Genomic DNA, 24,946 nt, shown 5'->3' on the forward strand with positions numbered 1-24,946 from the left:
ATGCTCGTGCAACCAGCAAATCTGTAGGAACTGTGCGATGCTTTAATGTCAATATGGAGAAAAATCTCTGAGCTATGTTTCCAGCACATTGTTGAATTTCTGCCTGGTCGAATTAAGGCAGTTCTAAAGGCTAAAGGAGGTCCAACTCAGTACCAGTAAGCTTTTTGTTTATTTTTTTATTCAAGGAAGCATGTTACTATCTAAATTAAGCACACAGTTCACACAGTAAGATTTGTAACATTTTGCTGTTCCAAACAAGTGAAACCCCAAAGCCTACCTCGGAATCTAACAAGACTCATCTGGAAAAAAATCATACTGTAATTGCTAACACTACAGCAATTGAGGCAAGGTGGCACTTTAACAATTATATTTATCCATTCATCCATCCTCTTCCTCTTCTGACAGTTAGGATAGACCCCAGTCAGCACCCACAAGTCTGAACTGGTTTGATGGATGGATAGAATTTTTTATGGATAGAAAGTCTGGAGTTGAGGATTTGCTCAACAGAAGAACATAAACTACTTTTTTGACTCCACCTTAGTCGGCAGTGTCAAGTAACACAAGTTGAAAAAGGAAAATTAAAATGTTCATCTACATATTTGGTAAAAAAAACCCCCAAAAACGAAATAATCTCCAAAAGAAATAATCAATAACTGAATAAGTCACTCGTTTTTTGTTAATACACAGAATTTTTCCTTTTCTATTTCAGGGAAAACTCACCATAGTGAGGCCATCATAATCACATTTACATTTAACTATCCAAAAATAGTCTGAAAAATTTGTTAACACTTCCATACTTTTTTGACTTAAGAAAACAAACAAATATAAAAGGTTGTAGCACATGAACTTGGGAAACTAAAATGTTTAACTGACTGATTTTTAAGACCCTGCGCTAAAATGTCTCTTAGAGCGTGGACTGAGTGGCGGACTTGTGTTCTTCGGGCTGGTGGGTTTTCATGTGCGATTTTAAACAGTGGCTCTGAGTGAAGGCTTTCTCGCATAATGTGCACTGATACGGTCTCTCTCCATTGTGGATCCTCATGTGAATCTTCAGGTGTGCCTTGCGAGAGCACGCCTTCCCACAGATCTCACACACAAACTGTTTGATGCCCGCATGGATCTTGACGTGGGAGTTTAGGGCAGCCCTTTGTTTAAAAAAACGTCCACATATGGTGCAGCCGTATGGAGCCTCACCGCTGTGCACTCGCAAGTGTTTCTTTAGTTCGCCGTTGCTCACAAAACCTTTATTGCATGTGACGCAGACAAAAGGCTTCTCGTTGCTGTGCGTCTTCAGGTGAGCCTTCAGGGTCTGATTTGTCGTGAAGGTTTTGCAGCAGATGTGGCAGAGGTACGGTTGGTCCCTGGCTGTGTGAATCTTCTCATGAGTCTTCAAAGACCATTGAAGTCTGAATTGCTTTCCGCAGATGTGGCAGCAATACTGCCGCTCACCAGTGTGAGTCAGCTTGTGTCGGCTCAAAGCCCTGCGATCAGCGACAGACTTACCACAAATCTTACAGTGGTATCGCTCTTTCCTGGTGTGGGTTTTGGTGTGAGCTGTGAGCTGTCCCTTAAGAACAAATGATTTGGGGCATATATCACATTGGTATAGTTTCTCCTGCACATGAATCAAACGGTGAATCCTCAGGGCAGACATTCGAGGAAAGGTTTTGCTACAAACGTTACATTTGAACAGCTTGTTTGCTGTGTGAAAAGACACATGGCTCCGCAAGCTCTTTCTGGAGTAGAAAGACTTCCCGCAAATTGAACACTTGTAAGTTTTTTGGTAATTTTGAAGATGGTCCTTCAACTTTTCCACAGAGTCCAAAGTCTTTCCACAAACTCCACAAACACTCTGTGGCTCATCCACGTGACTCCAGATGTGTCTCATCAAACTGGCCAGGTGAGTGTACCCAACTCCACAAACTTTACAGGAAACTTTACCCTTAAACCTCTTTATCCAACACTTGGCTACTTGCTTCTTTTTTGTTTGTTTTTCTTTTTTTCTTTTTGGCAGTTGCAGCTTGGGATCAGGTTTCCAGTCATCGTCTCCATCCAACATCTCATCTTCATTCATGCCATCACTGGAGTTAACTTCGCTGTCACTAGCATCTTCTTCAGTTCGCAGGTCCTGGTTTTCTGATGTTGAGTTGGTGGCCAGAACATCGACTGTGGTGTCATCGTCATGCTGAGTTGGGCTGCCGAGGAACATAAATTTGTAGTTACTTTGTGCAAATTCGAAATGACTTTAAGACAAAGTCTTAAGTGTTCACTGAATCCCAGTTACAGCGGTCCCTCGTTTATCGCGGGAATTACATTGTAAAAATAACCCACAATAGGTAAAATTCGCAAACTGGTAATCTTTATTTTTTACAAATATTATAGATGTTTTAAGGCTGTAAAACCCCTCACTACACACTCTGTAGACTTTTCTCAGACAGGCATGAACATTTTCACACTTCTTTCACACACTTTCACACAAAGTTCAAACCTTTGTAGAAAAATAAGTCCAGTATTATAGAATGAAACCAAAGATCAAAACCTGTTTTCAGGTACAGAACATACGAATAGAGCAGCTGCCAGAGAATTCATCATTAATGAATCAATGGAAGAAGAATGAGTTGAGTAAAGTTTGACTTATCTGACTGTTTGGTTTTTGTTTGTTTTTTTGCTTAATGCACCTTATAATCCGGTGAGCTTTATGGTCCGAAAAATACGGTAACTTCTATCCTCCTTTAGCTTGTCCAGAAGTCCAACTTTTTGTGCATCTTCCTCTGCCTTTTGGTGTGCTACTGCAGGTGCCTTTGACGTCGACACTGTTGTGTTTGCTTTCTTCTGCTAGCGAAGATTTATGTAAATTTGACAAGCTGAACACATCCTGTACTGTACTGGAGACATGGTACGAGAGTGATTGACAATGGTTTACAGTCGATCAGGACATAGGACAAAATGCGCTGTGAAAAAAAAAAGCATGCAAAATTGCACCCAAAAAATCTGTGAAACAGCGAGGCCGCGAAAATGGAACGCATTATAGTGAGGGACCACTGTAATCCAATCTCGAAAAACACTTGATATTTAATGGGCTTTAGGTACATGCTGTTGCAAAACAAAAATTTGCACAAAAAAAGGATAAGAGTTTTCCTCCCAGGAAAGCATATCTTGCTCTACAACCTTTATATACCTTTCAGCTTTCATAGTTCGTTCCAAAACAAGCACACTGCCAATACCGTCTGCACTTATACACCCCGTTACCATCAGACAAGCTGGCTTTTGAACTGAACGCTGATAACACGATGGATGGTCTCCCTGGCGGACGCAACGTTCATGATCACCAACAATAATATTAAATTTGGACTTCTTCGAATGACTCTTGGCCCACATGACATGATGGCACCTCTGGGCCATGTTCAAATATGACTTATTTTTGCATGACGGAGCTTTAGCTAGTATCTGCAGATGGCACGGAGGATTGTGTTAACTGACATTGTCTGAGGGCCCCAGAGATCACTGGGATCCAATAAAGGTCATCTGAATTGTCCCTTACAAACTGAGACATTTAACGTCTAACACTCAAAACGGCTTTATTTGCTGTGAAACACGAACACTAAAAGCAGGAAACAAAACACAAAACTAGGAAACTAGGAGATTAGACTAGATCTCAGATTTATATATCTTAATTAATTAATTAAATGCATTAATTAAATTGCTGAAAAATTTCCACCTGTAAAACTGTAAATTGCGAATTCTAGAGCCATTTTCTTTTCTCAGATTTCGCCATCTTTAATTTTCAGTTGACTCCTGTTAGTAAAATGATGTATGCATTTCTTTATATTAATCTAATTAAGCATAATAATCAAGTAAGTTATGGTGTCATCTGGCTACAATTGATTTTTTTTCATGCTGTTCATTTAATTTTTTATTGTTTCAGAAGATGTTTTTGTAAAAGCCTTTGTAAAAAAAAAATATCAGTAGCAAATCTCTTTAATTTCAGTTGTTTTATCAGTTTTTTAAATTACCTGGAAAGCAGTTTAGCTTTAACACTTCTTAGTGCCTCGGCATCACTGGACGGTGGATCGACATTTGTCTGTAAAGAGTGAAGGGTCTTCTCCTCCTCCTTCCCTGTCTGTAAGGGTTAGTTCCACAAATTATTTTTACAAATTTATTTGCAAAAACAACAAAAGTACAAGTTTAGATTAGATTTTTTAAATTCAACCGTCTTTTCAAAAATTCTCTTCTTCTAGTCAACCCACAACTACAGACATTTACAAGCCAGTAAGAACCATATTTCAAATGTTACTTCCTTGCTAGAAAGTCACCTGACTCAAAAATATCGACAAGCTAGGAGCAAAGCAGATTGTGAAAGCTGCTGCTCTACAGAAAAGCAGAAATCATGTGCTAACAAATGTAAATGTTGTGTCAAAATGTCTCATATGAATTGTCTATAACTGCTTCAACCTACCTTTGGCCTAATGTAGAGGGCCGAGTTTCCAACAGCATTGATGGCGTTGTAGATCGCCTCTGGAGTTCTCGGCTCTATTTGCAACAGCTGGAGCCTTTTGTGTGAGCTTGATATGAGAAAGTCCAAATGTTCTTCAGAGCCCAGCTGAGGGAAGGTGGACCTCAGCAACTCCAGGAAGTCGTCCTCTTGCAGACCACGAGGACACGTCAGATTCTGCACCGGACATTTCTTAAACACTGAAATAAAAAGAGTTCAACCTTTGATGGATCTAAAGCCTGAAAGAAACTAACAGTTATTTAACTAACAGTTATTTAACAGTTATTTGAGTCTATAAAACAAAAGAAAACAAAAAAAAAAAATTAGCAGAGTGATCAACCACAGTCCAAGAAGACCTCATCAAACGACTACTGGTCACTGAGAGGTTTTGTAAACTTGCATTAACATAAATCAGTGACAGGACTCACACAAACACACTTCTTTGTAACTTATTAAGGCTTCAGCTACACCAGCCTAGAGACTCCCTGGCAGCTTCTGGTTGCTAGGTAAAAATGTGCATTCCCTGACTAGTTGCTAGTTATCCAAAATCAGTTGCTACACCTTCGATTTCCTTGTAATTGCTTTGGAGTTTTGCCTAGCGATTTCTGATAACCTCAGGCAACCACTTAGTAACCAGCTGTGGAATATATACAGTGATGTGGAAAAGTGTTTACCCCCTTCCCGATTTCCAGCTCTGTATTCGTATAGCGCTTTGCTAGTCCCTAAGGACCCCAAAGTGCTTTACACATCCAGTCATCCACCCATTCACACACACATTCACACACTGGTGATGGCAGCTACATTGTAGCCACAGCCACCCTGGGGCGCACTGACAGAGGCGAGGCAGCCGGACACTGGCGCCACCGGGCCCTCTGACCACTATCAGTAGGCAACGGGTGAAGTGTCTTGCCCAAGGACACAACGACCGAGACTGTCCAAGCCGGGGCTCGAACCGGCAACTTTCCGATTACAAGGCGAACTCCCAACTCTTGAGCCACGATCGCCCATCTAAATGACGGTGTTGTTATTAAGGGGGAAAATGGTCTGCAAGTCAGAGTTCCAACACAAAAACCACTGCTGAGCAAAAGGTACATCTCAGTTTTGCCAGAAAACATATTTATAAGACTGTGGCATGACATCAAAAAGGCTGTTCATGCTCGAAAACCCTCCAATACAACTGAATTACAACAATTCTGCAAAGATGAGTGAGCCAAAATTCAGCGCTGTTAAAGTTATCAAGAACATTTGATTGCAGTTGCTACTAAGTGTGGCCCAACCAGTTACTAGGTTTAGGGGAAATCATTTTTTCACACATTTTGTATTTTTTTCCTCCCTTAATAATAAACACCTTCATTTAGAAACTGCATTTTGTGTTCACTTGTGTTATCTTTGTCTAAAACTATGTTTGATGATCTGAAACATTCAAGTGTGACAAACAAAAAATATATCAAGAAAGGGGCAAACCCCTTTTCACACCACTGTACATATATTTTTATTTAGCAATCATAGTTTGCCAGTCTCTAGGACTAATCGACTAATCATTTTAGCTCCATAATGAAGAACATGACCGTACCAGTGTTCGAGAGCGTGTCAATCTGAGAGTCCTCAAGGATGCGGATCCGGAAATCTATAGGAGTCTTTGCGTCATTGTATTTCACCCTATCAAACGCAAACACGCAGAGAAGAAGGAAAATACATTTTTTAATGGCTTTAATTGGCTGAAAGTGTCACAGCATTGTGTTTTCAATTTTTACAACAAAACGTGGCCAAAATGTATGACTGGCTCTAGGTTTGGTGCAGCAGTGCTATACGTCTTTAGAGCCAGCAAATACACAAGAGCGCACAAGTGATGCCCTCTTTAGTTTGATTACCTTTTTATTTTTTACACTTTATTTTTATTGACAGTCCTGTATATCTTTTACAAAACATGCAGACCCCCAACAAGCACAGAGCATCTAGCCTAACAAACAAAAAAAAAGACATATCCCTTTATGGTACAATCAGATCAAATAGGTGAATTACAGAAATGACACATGGTACCAGAAATTATAATATTTTTCCATTTAAGTAAAGATCCCATTTTTTCCAGTATTTCTCAAATTTATCGGCAGCAAGTCTTAGTGAGAAAGTCAGTCTCTCCGTTGTGTAAATTTTCTTGATAATGCCTATGCAGTCCAAGAATGACGGTGGATCCACGTTTAGCCATTTGCGAGTTATGGCTTTCTTTGCACCAGCCAAAAGTATCAATAAAAGATATTTGTCTGAATTCCTCAGTCCTTGTGGAAAATCACATAGATAAAACAGTGAAATCAGGGGCCAAGTTCAAGCCCATCACGGTATTGATTTCTTTGATTACTACTAGCAAATAGGGAACAATCTTAGCACATTCCCAAAAAATATGAAAATGTCCTGCAGATACACATCCACAGTTTCTCCAACACTGAGCCTTGTCGGGGTCTTTACTTTGTTTACTCTTAGTATTATGCGTGACAAAAAAACGCACTGTTTTTCCATGCAAATTCCCTCCATAGATGTGAGCTTGAGGTCATTACCACAGCCTTACATATATTGAACCAGTTGTTGTCATGTTTTATTATTTCAGCCTCTTTTTCCCATCTAGCTTTGATATATGTTGTGTCATTATTCCTACATCTTTGTAAACATTTGTATAATCTGGATATGTGTTTCTTTGGTGCATTCCCCTTACAAGAGTCAATGAAGATTTTAACCAAGCCCGTGTCCTCCTCTTCTAGGAATTTTATGTTTCTGTCGTAATGGTGCCTCAGCTGGAGGTATCTAAACAAATCCTGTCTTTCCAAGTAAAAACTTCTCTGGAGTTGCTGGTAGTCTTTTAGTACATTTTTATCTGTAATCTTCCAGTAGCCTGTTATACCCTTATGTGACCACTCTATAAATCTCTTATCCATGTTTGCAGGTGCAAAATCCGAATCGTAAGCAGACTTTTTTCAGTTTTCTTATATTTGAGTATCCTATAACATGTCTCTATGGGCACTTTCATTAGTGCTGGGAGCAGGTCTGCATCTATATGTCCTTTAATGAGTGGTTGATCTCCATTTAGCCTCACACATTGGATCACACCACCCAATCATCACTCGTAACTGTGCAGCCCTATAATAGTCCTCAAGACATGGCAGAGTGAATCCACCTTTGTCCTTTTGCAGTTGTAATGTCTAAAATTTTATTCTTGGTTTTTGTTTGGCCCAAATAAAATTACAAAACGCCTTTTTCGTCATCAAGCCTGACAGCTACTGATTCGATATTTTTCATTTTATTTATTAGATGGAGAGCCCGCCTCACGTTATCATGAGTTTGCCTATTTCGAACAAAACCTGTTTCTGTATCAGTTAGTTCTGAAGTTATAAATTCCAACCGTTTAGCTAATATTGTTGCAAATATCCCATAGTCGATATTCAAGACTGATACGGGTCTATAGGAACCACATTCTGTTCTATTTTTACCCAGTTTGGGAATTACTGAGATAACTGCTCATTTCCAGGATGGTGGTATCCCCCCCCCCCCCCCCCGTAAGCACATGGTTAAAGCAATCCCTCAGCAGAGGGGTTACTACTCTGAAGTGTTTATACCACTCTGCCGGGTAGCCATCCTCATCGGCCATCTTATTACCTTTCAATTTTGAAATAGCCTTGTTAATCTCCTCCGCAGTTATTGTTTGTGTATCTTGTATTTTGTTCTGTTCCTATCGATGGTAAATCAAGTGAGGAAAGAAATACATTAACAGAGGGCACATCTATCATGTGTGGTTCTGCGTACAGTCGGGTATAATAGGTCACAAAAGATTATTTTATGCTTTTCATGTCATGACATATCTTATCATTTGCTGGGTTTTTAATTTTCTGAATAAATCTGTCAGCCTGCTGTTTCCGTATCCTCCAAGTAAGGAGTCTCTTAGATTTGGGACCATTTTCATAATAATTCTGCTTAATGAGTTTAGCCCATCATATAACCTATTAATATCTGTTGTGTTTCTTTAATTTTTCATATGTTCTGATTCTAGGTGTTTCAGTCTCGTAGTAAGGTCTTTTAGATACTTCTCTTTTTCCTTTTTTTAATATGAGGACCACAAAATTAGCTTCCCTCGTAAGAACTGCCTTCGCTGCATCCAATAAAATACTAGGAGAAATATCACCATTGTTATTGTACTCCATGTATTCCTTAAATTCTTCTTTTACAAACTTTTTGAATTCTACATTATTTAGTAGACTAGTATTAAGCCTCCATAAAGTCTCTTTGCGATCTGAATCCAAATGGAGTGTCAGGTACACCCCTGCATGGTGCGAAATATCTCTCACCCCTATATCACAATTTATAATTCTATGCTTATCAAAGTGTCACATAAAAAAATAGTCCAGTCCTGAATACATATGGTGGGAATGTGAAGAAAAGGTATATTTCTTTTCCAGTGAGTGTGCATCCCTCCACACGTCAACCAACCCCAATTCCTTAAGCATTCTTTTAACATATAATGCTTCTGGTTAGTTTGATTACCTTTTGATATATTTTGCTCGATCAGCTGATGGTGTTGCAGGGTTGGATCTGGAGTTGTCATCTTGTTTCTGGAGAAACAGACACAGCAGAAAAATATCTCAAACTTCACCATCCCAGTGTTTAGTTTCCCCAACAGAAAAAAAACATGCCCCAACTGACATAACATTTCATCATTTGAAAGCTTTAGCTTCCAAATGATTCAGTCTCTATGGAAAAACTTACACAATCGCAAAAAATCTCCTGGACTGAACAAACAACCCTAAATGTGTAAAAAATTTGTTACCCTGTTGATATAACAATACCAGATGAATATGCACTAATTGGTAAAAATACAACCCAATTGGTATGAAAATAATCAGAACATGTCTGAACAGGCAAAATTATTGAATATTTGTTCTGAAAATGCCATTAAGAGACCCATCAACAAACGGATCAGACTTCCAACCGTCAGAGAGGTGAAAACATGGCAAGAGGGGGTCATATCTGTTCTGCGAGATTGCTTTGAATAAAAACCCCGGTTCTCTGCAAAGCTACGCAACCTGATGAAAATCAGAGACTCTACCTTTAAGTCCAAAAATAGAGAAGTTTACACTACAGCCAGAGCAGACCTATCACAGGCCATCAAAGAGGCAAAGCGGCAGTATGCAGATAAGATCAACACACATTTCACAAGTACAAAGGATACTCTGTGCATGTGGCAGGGCATCCAAACAATCACGGGCTACAAGCCAACACCTCCGGTAGGGGTGGGCGATATAAACGATATACGATAGAAACTATATAAGTTTGGCCAACGATAGAGATTTTGACTATACCGCTCTATTGCAATAGCGCATGTTGATGACATCATCAAGCTGCGCCTGTTTTGGTTGAAAGCATCGCAGCGGCTACAACCATTATCATCTGCAAATTATGCCGGGCGACAGTCATGGCAAAGAGATGAAGCACTTTTGAAATATGGGGAAAGCCAAAAACTGCTCTTCCTCCACTTCCGTAACATTGATTCATTAATGTTGAATTCTCTCGCAGCTGTTCTATTCCCATGTTGTTGCAGTATATTAATAACTAACCTCGTATTGTGGATGAATAATCTCAGTTGTTCTCCTGACTGAAGTTTAGCCCGTGTATAGCATCCTGCTATGCGATTGCATTTGTCCCTGATCACCAGAATCCCTCACGTTAACTTTTATTGCGTGGAAAAAAAGTTGGTGTTCGTCCTCCAGCTTCACTGTGCTAATGTTATGCTAACATAGCTGTGTCGCTAGCAGTCGCATAGCACAACCAATTATATACCAGGTAGTCCAACTTCAGTAACCCTGCAAACGCCACTGCTGTTTAGTTTTCTGTCTTCATTTATGTTGGAAGTGGTAGCAGAGCTGCACGTTTTAATTAGTTTCAAAAATCTCTCAGTCAGAACATGGTATGTCATGTTTGGGTGGAAGCTAGCGAGCTAACTTCCTGTTAACTTGTAACTCCGTCAAATTTAATAAATTCTGTTTTCATTGATGCATGGATGTTAAACTTAATTGTTACACTTGTTAAACAGCAACGCTGATGATTTTATTAAAGACGAAAGAATTTAGACCGTTTTTAGCTCTCAGTGTTCGTTTGACTTTGGGACCTGAAGCGGACGGAGTTTTGAACCCAGATTACTCCGTGAAGCTCCTCACTATGGCAGCCGTAATGCTCTGACAATCCATCAAGCAGTGCGGCTTACCAAACATGTACTAAAACATTTTTTTAACAGATTTCTGCACGCCAAAATCGGTTCGAGGTCAGTAAGCACAACCAGAATTCATACATAAGGCACACTCTCGATTTTTGAGAAAATTAAAGGATTTTAAGTGTGCCTTATAGTGTGGAAAATACGTTATACAGAAGAAAATCATATATCGCGATATATATCATTACCGCACGTGCTTCAAATTATATCGCAATATGGATTTTAGGCCATATCGCCCAGCCCTAACCTCCGGCATGCAGCAGTGATCCCTCACTGCCAGACCAACTAAATGACTTCTTTGCATGTTTTGAAGCAGAGAACAAAGAGTCAGCAAGGAAGATGCCCCCCTCCCCCAATGACCAAGTACTCTGTTTGTCCACAGCAGATGTCAGGATGACACTTCAACACCTGGTGGACTGGTGTCAGAATAACAACCTGTCTCTAAATGTTCAGAAGACTAAAGAGATGGTTGTTAACTTCAGGAAGAGGTCAACGACCCACACCCCACTGCACATCAACAGATCTGCTGTTGAGATGGTCAACAGTGTGAAGTTCCTGGGTGTGCACATATCAGCTGACCTCTCCTAGAACCTGAACACCACCACCATCATGAAGAAAGCCCAACAATGTCTTCACTTTCTTAGGAAACTGAAGAAGGACAGTCTCCCTCCTCTCATCATTTTACCAGGGAACCATTGAGAGCGTCCTGTTACATCACTATCTGGTACGGGAACTGCACCCTCGCTGAAAAGAGGTCTCTGCAGCGGATAGTGAGGACAGCTCCCAACTATGGCAGACACATCATCCGACGTGAGAACAGCATAGTGAAGGACACCTTCCACCCCTCACATGCACTGTTCTCCCTCCTTCCATCTGGCAGATGGTTTTGCAGCATCAAAACCGTAACGACCAGACACTGCAAGAGCTTCTTCCCCCAAGCAGTCAGAGCCCTCAACTCACTACCACAAAATGACTGATATACACATACACCCTTATGAACACCTTACAATACTCATTAAAAGACTCAAAAAAAAAAAAAAAAAACTTCCACAAATCCACTACAAACTGGACCTGAAAACAACATGCTTATTTGCACTCAGTCACATAATTCTGTATACACTGTATACTTTGTATACTACTGTATTGACAATAAAGCTCTTGGATCTTGAATCTTGAAGAGAATGCAGTCCTTCCCAACAAAACATCACTCCACAAGTGTCAAAATGCCTCTTATGAATTGTTTAGAACTGTATCAACCTACCTTCGGTCTGATGTAGAGGGCCGAGCTTCCTGCAGTCTTGATGGCCTTGTAGATCACCTCTGGGGTCCTTGGCTCTACTTGCAAAGGCTGGAGCCTCCTGTTTGTGCTGGATGTAAAAAAGTCCAAAGGTTCATCAGAGCCTAGCTGAGGGAAGGTGGACCTCAGCAGCTCCAGGAAGTCGTCCTCCTGTAGACCAGGAGGACACCTCAGATCCTGCACCGGACATTTCTTAAACACTGAAATACAAAGAAGTCATTGTGAAATCGTGAAACCAAGAAAAAAAAGGCACTTTCATGATCATTTGTAAAACCTAAGAGTCCACCTTGAGGTCCTGAAATAACGATGAATGTCACTCTGAAACAGTTTGCTGGGCCTCTTTACATTCCAACACATTTAATATTGGTAAGAAAATTTAAAAAAAAAAAACATATCTGAAAAACAAAGAACATGAAGTATACCAAGGTTAGAGAGTATTTCAGTCTGGGAATCCTCCAAGATGCGGATCCGGAAATTTGGAAGGGTCTGCGTGCCTCCAGTCAGAGCTTTGCTGGGCCTCTTCACTTCAAACTGATTGTAGAAACAAGTTTATTTACAGATAATCTCTTGATAAAAGCTCAAAATATACATTAGACAACAAACAAAATAGAACTGAGAGGTCTGAACACTCTGACTTCTGGCCTGGTTAGATACAAACTGAACCACAAAACTTTTCTAAAAAGCATTGATGCATGCTCAATCATCCAGGTAAGGAAATACCAAAAAGTTGACTCAGTTCAGATGATTAGAATCAACATTTCGGGATGAATAAAAAAGGTGAAAGTCTTTGCTGATATTTAACTCGAGTGAAAAAAATGGTTCACCATCCCTTTATCCTAATGGTAAATACAAAAAAAACCACTTAAAAGTTTAATTCTAGCCCTTCTGAGTGGGATGTAGACTCAGGATTTTAGCTACAAGTGCCTGTGTTTGAAAGTGAGATTTCCTGAAACAGTAGCGGTAACATCTATTCTTGCAAAGAGAACAACAGTCTCACATGTTGTCTATGTCAGAGTTTGGTACATCTCTAAAGCTTGTGATGCAAATGCTGAGTTGGAATTCTGATCCATACAGAAGAACATACTTCTCTTTCCTGTTGTAGCATCTACTAAAGTTCAACCAACGTATTGGTGGGGCTGAGCAATCAACTGATATAAAACATTTCCTGATATATCTGTATTGACATTTAGATCGGCTGATAAATTAAAATTTTAAAAGTGAAGAGAAAACAGTTGTGTTCCAGGTCAATGAGATTTAGTTAGACATTTTCAGCAGCTACACCTCCAGCTGGAGGTGGACAAGGGTCACGGGAGGGCTGGAACTTATCCTAGCTGGGCATAAGGCAGGGTACACACTTGTGTGTCCATGCCACCCACCCAGTGGGGGTGATGACAACACCCCATCGGCCTTTTATGGTTGAGCGTCTGTTTATGTTTCATGTGTCTAAAAATATATATAACAAATTTTCAAAACAACAAATAATGGTGTTGGTATTGGTCAGACTCTATATCTATATTTTTAAATGGACTGAAGGCTGTGTAAGTTCTGAGATTTTGTCTTTGTAATTCTATAAATTCTTTTAACCATTTGAGGTTCACATCAAGACAATTGCAATTAAAAAAATATTTCTTTGCATTTTTATTCCTTTAGAACAACAGTAACAAAGTTTAGATTTTTTTTTTCAAACATAGTTTGAAACGCCATAGTTTTTCTTTTAAACATAGGCCTCTACCAAACGGTTGAGATTTTCATTAATGGTAAAACTCTGAATACAAAAATATTTTTAAAAGCTTAATAAATCAGTTATAAACTTCTGTAACTTAGCAGCAGACTAGACAGAACAGGTACAAGAGAGTTGTTGTGCTACAGAACCAACTGCAATTTAGAGGTGTTAGATGTCCTTTATTTCTGGTGATGCGCAACAAAGCACTGCTGGTGGGCCTTTCAGGCACAGAAACACTTTGCACTTCTGACATTTCCACCTTGACAGTACCTTTGGACAGTGGTTATAACGGCCTTGGTTTTCACAGTGAAGTGTCCCAAGTTGTCATAACTTTTGACAATTCAAATGTCCCTCTTGAGGGACTAATAAAGGTTTATCTTATCATATCTTATCATAAATCGACAAATTAATCATTTGGTAAAGTGTTTTAAAAAAATATTTGAATCTCATAACTAGAGATGGCACGATACCACTTTTTTATGTCCGATAATGATATCATTAATTTGGATATCTGCCGATACCGATATGAATCTGATATAGTGTATTTTTTAAATCAACAAAATAATTTTTTTAATATCTTGCTTTGTATAAGTTCATACTCAAGTTTTAAAAAAAACTAAACGCTAAAGCTATTCTGTTAAACCTGTATGCAAAAACTATTTCATAATTCAGAAATACTGATAAATCTAATAAATTTAAACCTACACCATCCTCACTATTCTGGTATTTTAAAGAGTACTTAGCGGAAATATTAAGCAACCTAACTAATAGGGTTGCCAACTCCTAGCAAAAATAAATAAATAAAAAATAGGGAACCACCTATGCGCCTTATGACGCAATCAACTTTAATTTAATGCACGTGTAAAAAAAAATGCAGAGAAATCAATTATATTTCAACAATAATTAAATTAAAAATTAATTAAAATAAATAGATTCAACATCTTTCTTCAACAGAATTGCAGACTGCACAGATGGTACCTTCCCAAAGGAAAAAGTACTATACCTTACTAGGGTATATTAAACTTAATGTATATACTACATACTATATATATATATATATATATATATATATACCTATATATATATATATATATATATATTAGGGGTGCAACGATATTCGTATCGATATTGAACCGTTCGATACAGTGCTTTCGGTTCGGTACGCATATGTATCGAACAATACAACATTTGTAATTTATTTTATCAATTTTCCTTCTGACAATGCTGTCTGTGTTGAGCGCTCAGTGAATCTGTGTTCGACTACTCCGCCTAGGCTGCACTGTCGAGCGCAGATCCACTGAGCGCTCAACACAGACAGCATAGTCAGAAGGAAGAGCGCAGGGCAAGCTAGCGAGACAGAAGTTAAGCTCTCCTTGCAACAGGCATTGAACCTCATTCAGATCTGGCGTTTGGAATTATTTTGGTTTTCATGTGACGTATGACCCTGAAGGTAAGCGAGTCATGGACTAAAGTAAAACAGTATGTTGGATGTGCCATGCAATGCTCAATTACATTGGTGTGAACTAGTGTGTTAGCGCAGTTAGCTCGTTAACGTGTTGGCCGTCTAGCCCCATGCACGGGGCGATCGGCGGTAGCTCGTTAACGGAGATTTGCCGTGTTGTGGCGTTAAGGTCATTTCAACGAGATTAACCTGAAAGCACTAGTGGGAACACAACGAATATGACTGCACATTTATGCCGACATCATCCTAGTGCAAAGACAAGTGGAAGCAGACAAAAAAAAGCAAGCATGCTACTAACTTTAGCCGAGTCATTTAGACAGCTGTTAGCACATGATTCTCCTTATGCTGCTGAGAATATAGCCCAGAAGAAGCGGATAGTATAGCTTTTATTTTGGAAAGAGCCATTTCTCTGTAATAAACTCTTTTCCAAAGATGAGTGATTCCTCAATCAGATACAGGGCTTGCAATATCGCTAGCCCGACGTCCCGGAGCTAGCGATTTTTCCAGTCGGGCTACCAAAATCTATCTCTTCCCTGCCCATCGGGCTATTGTAGGAAAAATATATGTCAATGCTTTTGCATTCTTTGTAGCTGGGTAATTATGTCATTGGCATCGGTGAGCCACTGTCAATATGTGACATATTGAAGTCGCGTTTGAATTTGCGCTTGTTTTTTTGCTTTCACTTTGCAATCGTGCGAACTGTGTATAGAGAGCGACAGCACTGATCTGTGAGTGATGATAATTTGCGCACCAATTCCTCTGACATCGTCTTATTAATCGTTAGCTTACTATGCAAACATGACAAGTGAAATCTCCCGCAGCAAGCTTAAACATGTGAGAGGTTGATCGCGCAGAGAATCGCTGAGCTTATGTGAGTACGTGTGTAAAAGCATTTCAGTTCTGCTGAGCCAAATAAGACAGGTCAGGATGAAGAAGTGACAGCCAAAGAAAAGCTTACCACAAAACGGAGAAGTTATGACAAATCAGACTATAAGGCAAAAAGAAAGTGCAACTTTATGGTTTCATGGACAAAATAATTTCTGTGGCTGCGATATGATGAGCTAAATAACCAGGGCTGCACATAAGTGGTCCGCAGGTGCGCATTCACTGTCAAAATAAAAAACACGCACAAGGGTTAGGGTTAAATTTAAAAACTGTACTTTTGAGTTAAAATATATATTTATAATTTAAATAAATGACAAATTAAAAATGCATGAACATTTTTTGTATCGAAAAAATATCGAACCGTGACACCAAAGTATCGAACCGAACCGTGAATTTTGTGTATCGTTGCACCCCTAATATATATATATATATATATATATATATATATATATATAATGTTCTTCCTCTACACCCCCCCCCCCCCCCCCCAATTTTTTTGCACATGTCGAGGAGCGTGTCAGGCTACATTTCACTGTGTGTTATACTTGTATAACTATGCATGTCACAAATAAAGAACCTTGACTTAATGGTTACTATATACGGTAATGGACTTCTATACATTTTACATCAGATAAGAACTTTGGGTGTAAGATTCAGATAATTATTTATTAAAAGCTAGACATTTTAAATGAGAATAAGAAAGAAAAGTATGTCTTTGTGCCCCCTTTTCCCTGTTCATGCCCTACCTGCCCCCTTGGCTAAACTTTGCTAGATCCGCCCCTGCACAGTTACCAGCCGTCAGCTACGTAGAAAAGGATCCTGGTGTAGAAAGTAATATTAAATAAATTCTAGCTACAGCTTATCGAGCTTAATGTGCTGCTGTTGTTCAGCCGCTGGTTTCCTTTTTCTGGTGTAAAGTGGGTCAAAAACAAACAAGAGAGACGGAGTCACAACAGAAAAGCCGATCAACTGATCACTGATCAGTTTCATGACTGAAGTAGCAGCAAGAAGAGGCAGTCGCTCCATATATCGGTTGTTAAGCTTAACGCTGGAATGCTTCACAAACATTCAGAGATGAACTTACACACTTGCTTTACTTCTCTCTGGGATCACTTTCTCAGAGATGAAGTGCTGGTTTGGTAGCGAGGCTACAAATGCTCGACCAGACTGCCGAGAGGTCTCACATTTCTCAGCCACTATGAGTTACCCCATGTCGCAAGTTTTGTGAGGTGCTTTCGTGATATTTAATGGATCGGATTACATTTTTAATTTCTCTCCGATATCCGATCCAGTAATTTAGATCAGTATCGGACCGATACGATGCATAATATCAGATCGTTCCATCGTTACTCATAACATTAGCTAACTCAAACTATTAGATCATGGGTAGGGAGCGTTAGTCCTCAAGAGCTGGTGTCCTGCAGATTTTAGATCTCACCCTGGGTCACTACACCTGAATCAAATGATTAGTTCATTACCAGGCCTCTGGAGAACTTCAAGACATGTTGAGGAGCTAATCTAGCCATTTGAATCAGCTGTGTTGGATCGAGGACATCTAAAACTGCAGGACACCGGCTCTCGTGGCCTGTAGTTTCCTACCCCTGTATTAGATCCTTAAAATCAAACCTCCGTCAATCTTTTGATCCATTGGGGTGTGGTAAGCCATCAAACGCCCCTATTTGAAAATAAGGATATTACATGGAATTGCTTGTATGGCCAAAATTGGGTAAATGATGTAATTTGTAAAATCAAAACAAAAAAACATTAAAAAGTATAATTTTTAGGTGTTGAGTTTCGAGTGAAAGCAATTTTAGCCATTTTTTGCCATGATAGAGGCAAGAACAATGTTTAGTGAATATATTTTTGATGTATTTAAGAAGCTGAAAGTTATTAAAGCTGAAAAAAATCAAGACCCTTTCATTCCACTTGCATTAACACAGCAAAAATGGTAATAAATAAATAAATAAAAGTGAAGTGGCTACAAATGGCCAGCACAAAGCCCAGAGCTTTAATGCATAAAGTGTATAAAAATCTTATTGATTACAGGGTAACACATTAATGTTAATAGTAGAGCTGGGCGATATGAGATTTTTTCATATCACGATATGTTTTTTTCATTTCAGGCGATAACGATATCTATCACGATATAAGCCAAATAACTATATTTGTAAGATTTAAATGTGCCGTTGCTCACAAGTAAAATGTGAAATAATCAGCAGCTTGTTTTTATTTAAATATTTATTTCCCATAATAAGTTCAACAGGGTAGATGTACTTAAGGAACATGAGACTTTTTCAGATAAATAAAGGCAAATATTGCAAACTACACAAAAGGCAGCCGCTAAAGCGTTTAAGTTTCAAAATAGGACAAACGAAACAGACTAAATTGTCAATTCCACTTAGAAACAAAATATTAATTCTAAAAATAAATCTTAGTTTGTTTTACAGAAGAACAGACAAAACTGACTAACTTTTGTCAATATCAAATAAACTGAGAACTAAAAGGAAATTCTCAATCTCTCCTTGTTGTATAGCTGAGCTTTTCAAACAGTTTTAACAGTTACTTTAGTCTGACAAAAGCCGAATGACGAATTAGCGCTTCCAGTCAGAGACTGAGGCTACGTCCACACGTACACGGGTATTTTTGAAAACGGAGATTTTCCATTTTCGTTTTAAAAAATAATCCCGTCCACACATAAAGGCAGAAATGAAGGTAAACGCTGCTATGAACATGCCAAAGCAGCAGGTGGAGCTAGATTCCTAACCGTGCAGAAATGTTGGCCAATCAGAAGTCTAGAAGCCTCGGTGGGAAAAAGTAAACAAAGCTGCGGCATAGAAGCAGAACCGAGTCGTAAGTGTGGAGGGACAGTAACTGTGTGTATATGTAAGCATTTAAACACTGCAGAGAGTAGAATTAACAGTAACAGTATTGTAGAAATTCATTTCACCGAAACAATAACGTGGCGCACAGTGTGACGCATGCACCAGTTTATTGTATTTCCAGACTTGCTTTCGGCACAATTTACAGTGCACGCTACTCTATTTTTGTCAGACTTGAAATAGCCGAAATACCTTCACACTACGGAACTTCTATGGCTCTTCCGTTCGACAATCTCTCCGGCATTGGAACCATCATCTGTTTTCTCTTCGGTCACGCTCGGTTGATTTTTCTAGTCGGCACACTCATTTCCTCCATTACGAGCTGGCTCCATTACCCGCTGGCTGCTTCCCAAACAAACACACGTGCGGCTTGGCACTTGTGCTGTACGTAACAAGTCACGCGACGTGACGCTGCGGCTGTGATTGGTTCGGCTCTGCGCTACTTAATTTGGATTGGCTGACCTTTTTTTTTTTGAGGACAAGAGCGGCGAGGTCTATCGCGATAGCTTAATTTCTCTATCGAGTAAAAGTTATATCGCGATACATATCGTTATCGTTCTATCGCCCAGCTCTAGTTAATAGCAACTCTAAGCTTTTAATTTTGAAGTTTCAAGTATAAAACAATGCTGTTACATTTACACTGTAATGTTTTACTGTAAGTATGGAAACAAGTAAACAACATTTTGAAATAACTTTAATTGGAATTCTGTACACTGAAAAAAAACAACAACAACCCAAACACACATAAAAAAAAATAAAAAAACAACAACAAATAGCCAATTCCTTCATCTCTCCATTAAATGTCAAACATCGCATTGACCCGTAATCCCTGCTCGTCAGCACATGCTTTTAAAAAGAGCTCCATGTCCTCTGCAAACTGAAAAACAAACAGAAAGAAGTCCCTCTACACAAAAACACTGCAGATGACAGGCCAGACAAACATCTATTGATCTGTTTGAATGCCTCCTCATTAGGGCTGGGCTATATCATATCGTTCACGGTAATACCGGTGTAATGTTGGGCAACGATAAGAAAATGAAACATCGTGACAGAATATGGGTGAAACGTGCATGCGCGGTGCCTTTGTTTACATACGCACATGGTGGCGACGCAGAATGAGAAGAGTGAAAGTGGATCGTTAAATGAAACAGATGAACCAGAATTGGTTTGTAAATATGCTGCAACTTCAGTGGTGTGGAACTGGTTTAGCTTTCATCCGTCAGATACACAACAAAGCACTATTTTTAGTAGAGCATGCTGCATGTTGATGGGTTTTTTTTTTTTGCACTAATAAAGTTGAGGAGTTGTAAAGTATTTTGTCTGGTGTAAATTATATCGTCAGTTATATCGTTATCGCAAATTTTCAAATGTATATCGTGATAAATATTTTTGGCCTTTTTTTTTTAAGAAGACTAAGACCACAGTGAGGGCATTTCATTTTCATGGACTTCATTTAGCACAGAGGGTAGAGCATATGCATGGTCTACCGAAGATTCAGAAAATGGTTTAGATGTTGGAGAGAAGACATTGAGAGGGATGCGGGGCACCTTGGAGAGTGCAGTGGGGAGCAGTCCTGATAGTGGTGGCTGACTAGCTATTGAAACATTATGTTGACATGACAATAAATGCCTTGCCATATCCCCACGCCGTATGATTGTCATGTTACAGACAGGACAGTGAAAGTGTCCTGTTGTCCTACATGGCAGCCTGCACCGGCATATCATTTTGTCTGTAAGAGAGAAAAAAAACACATGTAATTTAAATGTAGTTATATGGAATGCAATCAATTTATCTAACAATCAGAGTGTACATGTTAAGAAAAATATCCAAGCCATCCTCAATAATGAAAGCAAAATGGTGTGGATCACAAGAGCTGTCAAGAAATGTAGTGAACAGGAACAAAAAATGTATTTAATGAAAACACATTTTTCTCTTGCTGATGAATGCACTGAACTGTACAATGTGAAAAGCAACTTTTAAGTCAACAAAGAGAATGCAGAAGTACTAAAAAGAAGTGCATGTTTATAACTTTAACTATAAGGTATATATAATACTAACATACCTTTAAAAGGCAAAGCATTTTTAATGTGTCCACTTATATGCTCCTCAATCACTGCCCTGACAGTAGGGCTGAAATTGGGGCACAGAGGGCAGTGAAAGAGTCTTCTGCAACATGTTGTGCATTCCTGCAATTCTGGCTTTGAGGCAGAATTCCAAATTGATATGTGCATCTAAAACAGAGAAAAACAGATAAACACCGTATACACATTTAGGTTCAGGTTTTAGCAGAAATAACACGTTACAGTTAGCATGTAAGAGATTTGGGGAGAAAATTCTTTACAAAAAACTAATTTACAAGACACTTTTATTTGTGACATATGTATCTATTGACATATAATAGACAATTTAACCGAGGCTAACTAAAATCTGGGCAACAAAAAAGCAGATGTAATGTAATAACCCTGATTTGAAAATGTAGGGAGTACAAAGTACATGTCATGCTAAAATGTAAGAAGCAGAAGTATAAAGTAGGCACAAGAAAGTGTAGCAGTAAAGTACAGATACCAGAAACTTCTACTAAGTACAGTAATGACGTATTTGTACTTTGTTACTTTCCATCTTTGATGCCAACAAAAAAAATCATATTCTAACGCAAAATGTGTATTTTTTGCCATCTCGCCCACAGAAGCCCTTAATCCAGCTCTCTTACTTTAACCAGGGCCCGTAAACAGACATATCTGTGTTTCTCTGCCATGGATAAAAAAAACAAAATTTAAAAATGCCCGTTGCTGTAACGCAAAGTGCCAACATGATCAATGTAAGCAAACTAGATGATTCCTAGAATTATGAAATTGCTAACGGCAAATTTATATATGAAAGACTCTGTCCCAACCTTTACGATCCACTTGCAAGGTTTCCACTGTATCCATGCAGGTCACGTATTTCTGCCTACTGTGGAGGTCACGTGTTTCCGGTTACTGTGGAGGTAATATGGCACTCCACAGCGGCTGCAGCCAGACCCTTCTCGGGCTATCTTTTTAAGTCACGGTGCCATTTGGTGGATTTTTTTGGCAATACAATTGGTAGAAAAGACTCAAAAAGGTAGGTCAATTTACCTCATTGAAATGATATAGGGCCTCAAAATGTACTCTACCAATTGGTTGACCAGAACATTAAACCTTGGAGAATACATTCAGATGACCTTCAGGTGGATCTAGAGAGCTAAGTTATAAGATTTGAACTGAAGGCTGTTTGAGGCAATTACAGCTTATGTAGACACACTTAGTAATATGTCTAAATACTTAATCGGTTTTGGACTGTGTTGCATTTCTGCCAGGTTTTCACTTTATGTCTCAACTCAAACTAATTAACAACCAATTACTGCAAAATTTTTAATTTTCAGTATAAATCACACGAGAGCTGACTTGAATAATTTTAAGTTTTGACATTTTCACATATCTAAGATAGATATGTGAATTTCAAACCTTACAGGTATTTGATGATCTGGTTCCTTAAGTTGTTCTTCATGCTGTGTGGAGCTTGTGTCTGGTTGCACAAATGGCATCTCCACCCCCTCCTCTTCCACATTATCGTACACCGGGAGACCTGAGATCACAGTGTCCTTCACATCTGGACACAGAAAGTCAGTTTTAACACAGTAATGTTTGAGTTTTACATCACAGGACTGTTTGACAACTAAAGTAAATTTTTACAACATCTGCACACACTTCTACAATTTTTATGCATGCACTGAAGCAAAACCCAATTTAACCTAAATTTCACAGCAGGAAATTGCTGAGCTCTAAACAAAAACATACACTTTGCCTTCTTATATGCTGTTTAGTGTTGCACAGCTGTGCTGAGTGCAGCTGTAACTGTTCTGTTAGCATCTTTGTATCACTACACCCTGTAAGAGGTGCAAGCTGATGCATTTTGTTGCATTTTTTAATGTCTTTAACTCACTAAAATAAAGGCTTTTTACTACAAACTCAATTCTAAAAATGTTGGAATTCTACATCAAATATGAATAAAACAAAATGCAGTTCATTTGCAAATCTCATAACTTCGAACCAGCACTAACACTCAGAGAGCTTCCAACTCCTCTTTTACTTCTACTTCATCTGCTTTTGTCAGTTCAGTTACTTGTACTGCTGGTGTTTTTTGTATTTTACAACACAAAATCTCCAATGCAAAACCTCACAAACACACCTGACTGTTGCATGTGATGCTCATTCTCCTCGAGACTGGCTTCCATCAATACGTCACAGCTGTGCAGCTCTTTAAAAGTAAAACACTTTTTTTTTTAATTATGAGGGCCTAGAACTCAAAAAAAAAATATTTATAGTGAAATATTCATGATAAGGTAAATGTAAAACAGATTCCGAGGTGATTAGCTGTTTTGATCTTTTGACCTTCACTAAGTCTGTCCGTTTCTACATTAAGTGCTGTGTAGAGAATGTGAAAGTGACCAAAAGCACCCAATTCACAAAAATCTTTATTTACGTCATAAAAACAATCTGTGTATCATTCGTTTCAGATGTTTTGATCTTTTTCTTTGCCAGTTAGTGAGCATAAATGTGTAATTTGGTAAAGAAAGTTCGGAACACCCATAACCATAACTTTGCTGACCTGTCCTCTCAAGCTTGACCCGAGGCTGCAAGAGCTCCAGCAGTCTCCTCTGCCGGTCGATCTCCTGCCTGAAGCCCGCGACCTCCTCCTCGTAGTCGGCTATCGTCCTCTCCACCACTGCTAAGATCTCCCGGGCGGCTGTGCTCAGTTTCTCAGTGATGATTCCTCTCAGTATGTCGCTCTTGGACATGTTAGCGACGCTGTCGAGTGGCTCCAAGCCTCCGCTGCTGCTTGTCCAGCAAAACATGATTTTCTTTGTTTGTTTTTTCAGTTTTGATGTCGAACGCGTTTGAGACTGTTACGGTGCAGCCACATAATGCGTCCGGGGAGAAACAACAGCTGTATCCTTTTCTGACCACTCTATCCGGACAGCCTTCAGTGACAATTCAACAACTCAACCAGTTTTAGTAATGTAATAATTATTTTACAAAGATTATTCTCCAAATGTTTGCTTTAAAAACTTTTTTTTATTATTAGTTAGTGTCCTTTATATTTCTGTTTCTAATTAACACGGAAAATGCATTAATAACCGTTTCAATTCAATATCAATTAACAAAAAGCGTGTTCATTCAAAAGTTTTCTCTGCTTTTCTTTTAAACAGATATCACTGTAAAGTAAATTTTCTTAAATTTGTCAATTAAAAAAACGTAACAAAGGTTAAGTCAGAGTAAAAAACTCCCCTTAAAGTTTCTCTTTGTTTCTCCTTTTTGTCTGGCTTTTATCAGTGGATGTTTTTATGTTTTCTGATGTACTGCTCTTCTTTCAACTTTTAATATTTCCTTCTTCAAGAGACTTTTATGGGAGCTAGTTTCCACTAATGAGAAAAACAATCTTTTTTGTTTTACATCCACTTTTGTAATTAGCTCAAAATTTTGACTCAATATCTTTAGAAGAAACAAGTTTCAAGATGACATAACTCTAAATTTCAAACATTAACATTGACGCACCATCCTGTGGTGCAAATTGGTTTTCCATGAACGTATAACCTGGTATATATATTTCAGCTGATACCTCATCAACACTGTGCCTCTTGATGATGTTTTGAGCATAACAAAATATACAACCCCCCCCCCCCCCCCCCCCCCCAAACTTATTTATCTTTTTTGTGTTTTCTTTATTACCGAGGGCACCACTGAAATTTTTGTTATGTTCTAGCAACATAATAGCAAAAAATAAATACATCTTAAAGATGTAAATGTTGCTTCTTCTCTTTTGTTGACAGCTTTTTTAAGTTGTACAACTTTTTAAACTAATTTTAATTAAGTTCCACAAAATCCCCCAGAAATCAAATATTTTTTCATCTTTTAGATATATACAAATATCTCTCTC

General features: G+C 38.7%; 1 protein-coding gene across 1 annotated transcript; it reads right to left on the reverse strand.

The window, feature by feature from the left end:
• Positions 1-773: 773 nt before the first annotated feature.
• Positions 774-23,947, reverse strand: LOC308405667 (uncharacterized protein). The gene is made up of 10 exons (XM_080896368.1): positions 23,618-23,947; positions 23,198-23,266; positions 22,479-22,618; positions 12,462-12,570; positions 12,004-12,239; positions 9,020-9,087; positions 6,066-6,151; positions 4,457-4,692; positions 4,014-4,120; positions 774-2,195 (listed from the first exon to the last, which is right to left on the reverse strand). Exons 1-10 carry the CDS (start codon positions 23,862-23,864, stop codon positions 905-907), a joined length of 2,589 nt encoding a protein of 862 aa, XP_080752494.1. The 5' UTR covers positions 23,865-23,947; the 3' UTR covers positions 774-904.
• Positions 23,948-24,946: the final 999 nt, after the last annotated feature.

This window comes from Rhamphochromis sp. 'chilingali' (genome assembly GCF_963969265.1).
Source record: "Rhamphochromis sp. 'chilingali' genome assembly, chromosome: 1".
Taxonomy (NCBI): domain Eukaryota; kingdom Metazoa; phylum Chordata; class Actinopteri; order Cichliformes; family Cichlidae; genus Rhamphochromis; species Rhamphochromis sp. 'chilingali'.

What these genes read in the sequence shown, in the direction of transcription:
- LOC308405667 (XM_080896368.1), bottom strand. Translation starts at nt 23,864, where the DNA reads ATGTTTTGCTGGACAAGCAGCAGCGGAGGCTTGGAGCCACTCGACAGC. An exon ending in TGACACGCTCTCGAACACTG is followed by an intron (nt 4,693 to 6,065) that starts GTACGGTCATGT and finishes TTTTTATTTCAG; the next exon opens with TGTTTAAGAAATGTCCGGTG. An exon ending in AAAGCTAAACTGCTTTCCAG is followed by an intron (nt 2,196 to 4,013) that starts GTAATTTAAAAA and finishes GTTCCTCGGCAG; the next exon opens with CCCAACTCAGCATGACGATG.